The 1,010-nt window shown below is 31.2% G+C and overlaps 1 protein-coding gene across 4 annotated transcripts in view; it reads left to right on the top strand.

The window, feature by feature from the left end:
* Positions 1-525: 525 nt before the first annotated feature.
* Positions 526-1,010, top strand: part of LOC106465437 (nudix hydrolase 8-like) — a 26,863-nt gene continuing 26,378 nt past the window's right edge. For 2 of the 4 annotated variants that reach the window (XM_013925666.2, XM_022393339.1), the window contains exon 1: positions 526-727. Coding sequence is in view for 1 of the 4 variants with exons in the window: in XM_022393336.1 (XP_022249044.1) it covers positions 711-713 (3 nt within the window). In the remaining 3 variants the exon portion in view is untranslated. The remainder of the gene's footprint in view (positions 728-1,010) is intronic. The other 2 variants (XM_022393336.1, XM_022393337.1) reach the window with 2 other exon arrangements.

The following is a 1,010-nucleotide window of genomic DNA, read 5'->3' as shown; positions in this document are numbered from 1 at the left end:
AAACGTTAATAAAGTAATAATAAATATCTATTAAATATATAAAGTAACAAATACATATTAATTATTACTCAAATTATTATTTCTAGTCGTTCTCAATGTATCAAGCGTCTATATGCAAAGAAAAGCCAAAACCTATGGTTTTTATCATTAAATGAAGATATAGCATAAAGATGCTTTGCGGGCTTTACAGCATAACCAGGTTTCATTCGCCCGGGCCGCTGGGCAGTTGCCCCCTTATCCCCCCCTGTCGGTGGGCCTGTAACCAATGATTTTATATTATTTATGAAAGAACTCGCTATTTTTAAAATTTAATCACTAAATTAATATAAACAACCCTTTGGAGTAATATGGATGCGTATGACGCAAGCGAGACACTTGTTTAAGTTCTCGTAAATTACTCGTGTTAACCAAGATATTTTAAGTAATATTACTGCTGCATTTTAGGTTCTTATAGAAATATTGTTTCTTTCATTTAGTAAAAATAATTTTATTTGTGTATTTGTTTTAATTCAAAAATACTACTGGTTATAGTAACTATAAATTCGATCTTAACATTTGAGTCACGTGATCGAAAGTAGTTCAAATATGGTTCCTAATTACATCAGAAAGTGTTTTTACCAGGTACCACGGAAAAGCTCGAGCGATGTTTCGATTGAGATCTGTATATCCGAATAATAACTAATCAGAGATATTATAGTATTTGTGAAGAAATGGTAAACTATTTTATGTAAGTTTTGATATTAATAATTATATTCAGTAACATCAAAAGTTTAGAACTGCCTTTAAGTTTATTCAATTACATATGTTCTTATCGCGTTTCACAAGTATTTGTTTACATTTATTTATTTTTGAAGTTCTCGGATAGGTTGTGTACTTGCAGCGTAACTGTGTAACGTTAAACCTGCATTGTGCCGTATAACTGCACAAAATTTGACTCGACACTGTGAGTCTGAGGAAATAGAACTTCTTAGAATTGCCCACAGTAGTTTCAGGCCTATTAGTATAAGTTA

The sequence above is a fragment of the Limulus polyphemus genome, unplaced genomic scaffold (genome assembly GCF_000517525.1).
Source record: "Limulus polyphemus unplaced genomic scaffold, Limulus_polyphemus-2.1.2 Scaffold1943, whole genome shotgun sequence".
NCBI lineage: Eukaryota > Metazoa > Arthropoda > Merostomata > Xiphosura > Limulidae > Limulus > Limulus polyphemus.
The sequence above is the reverse complement of the archived record's forward strand: the minus strand, read 5'-3'. Positions and strand labels throughout refer to the sequence as shown.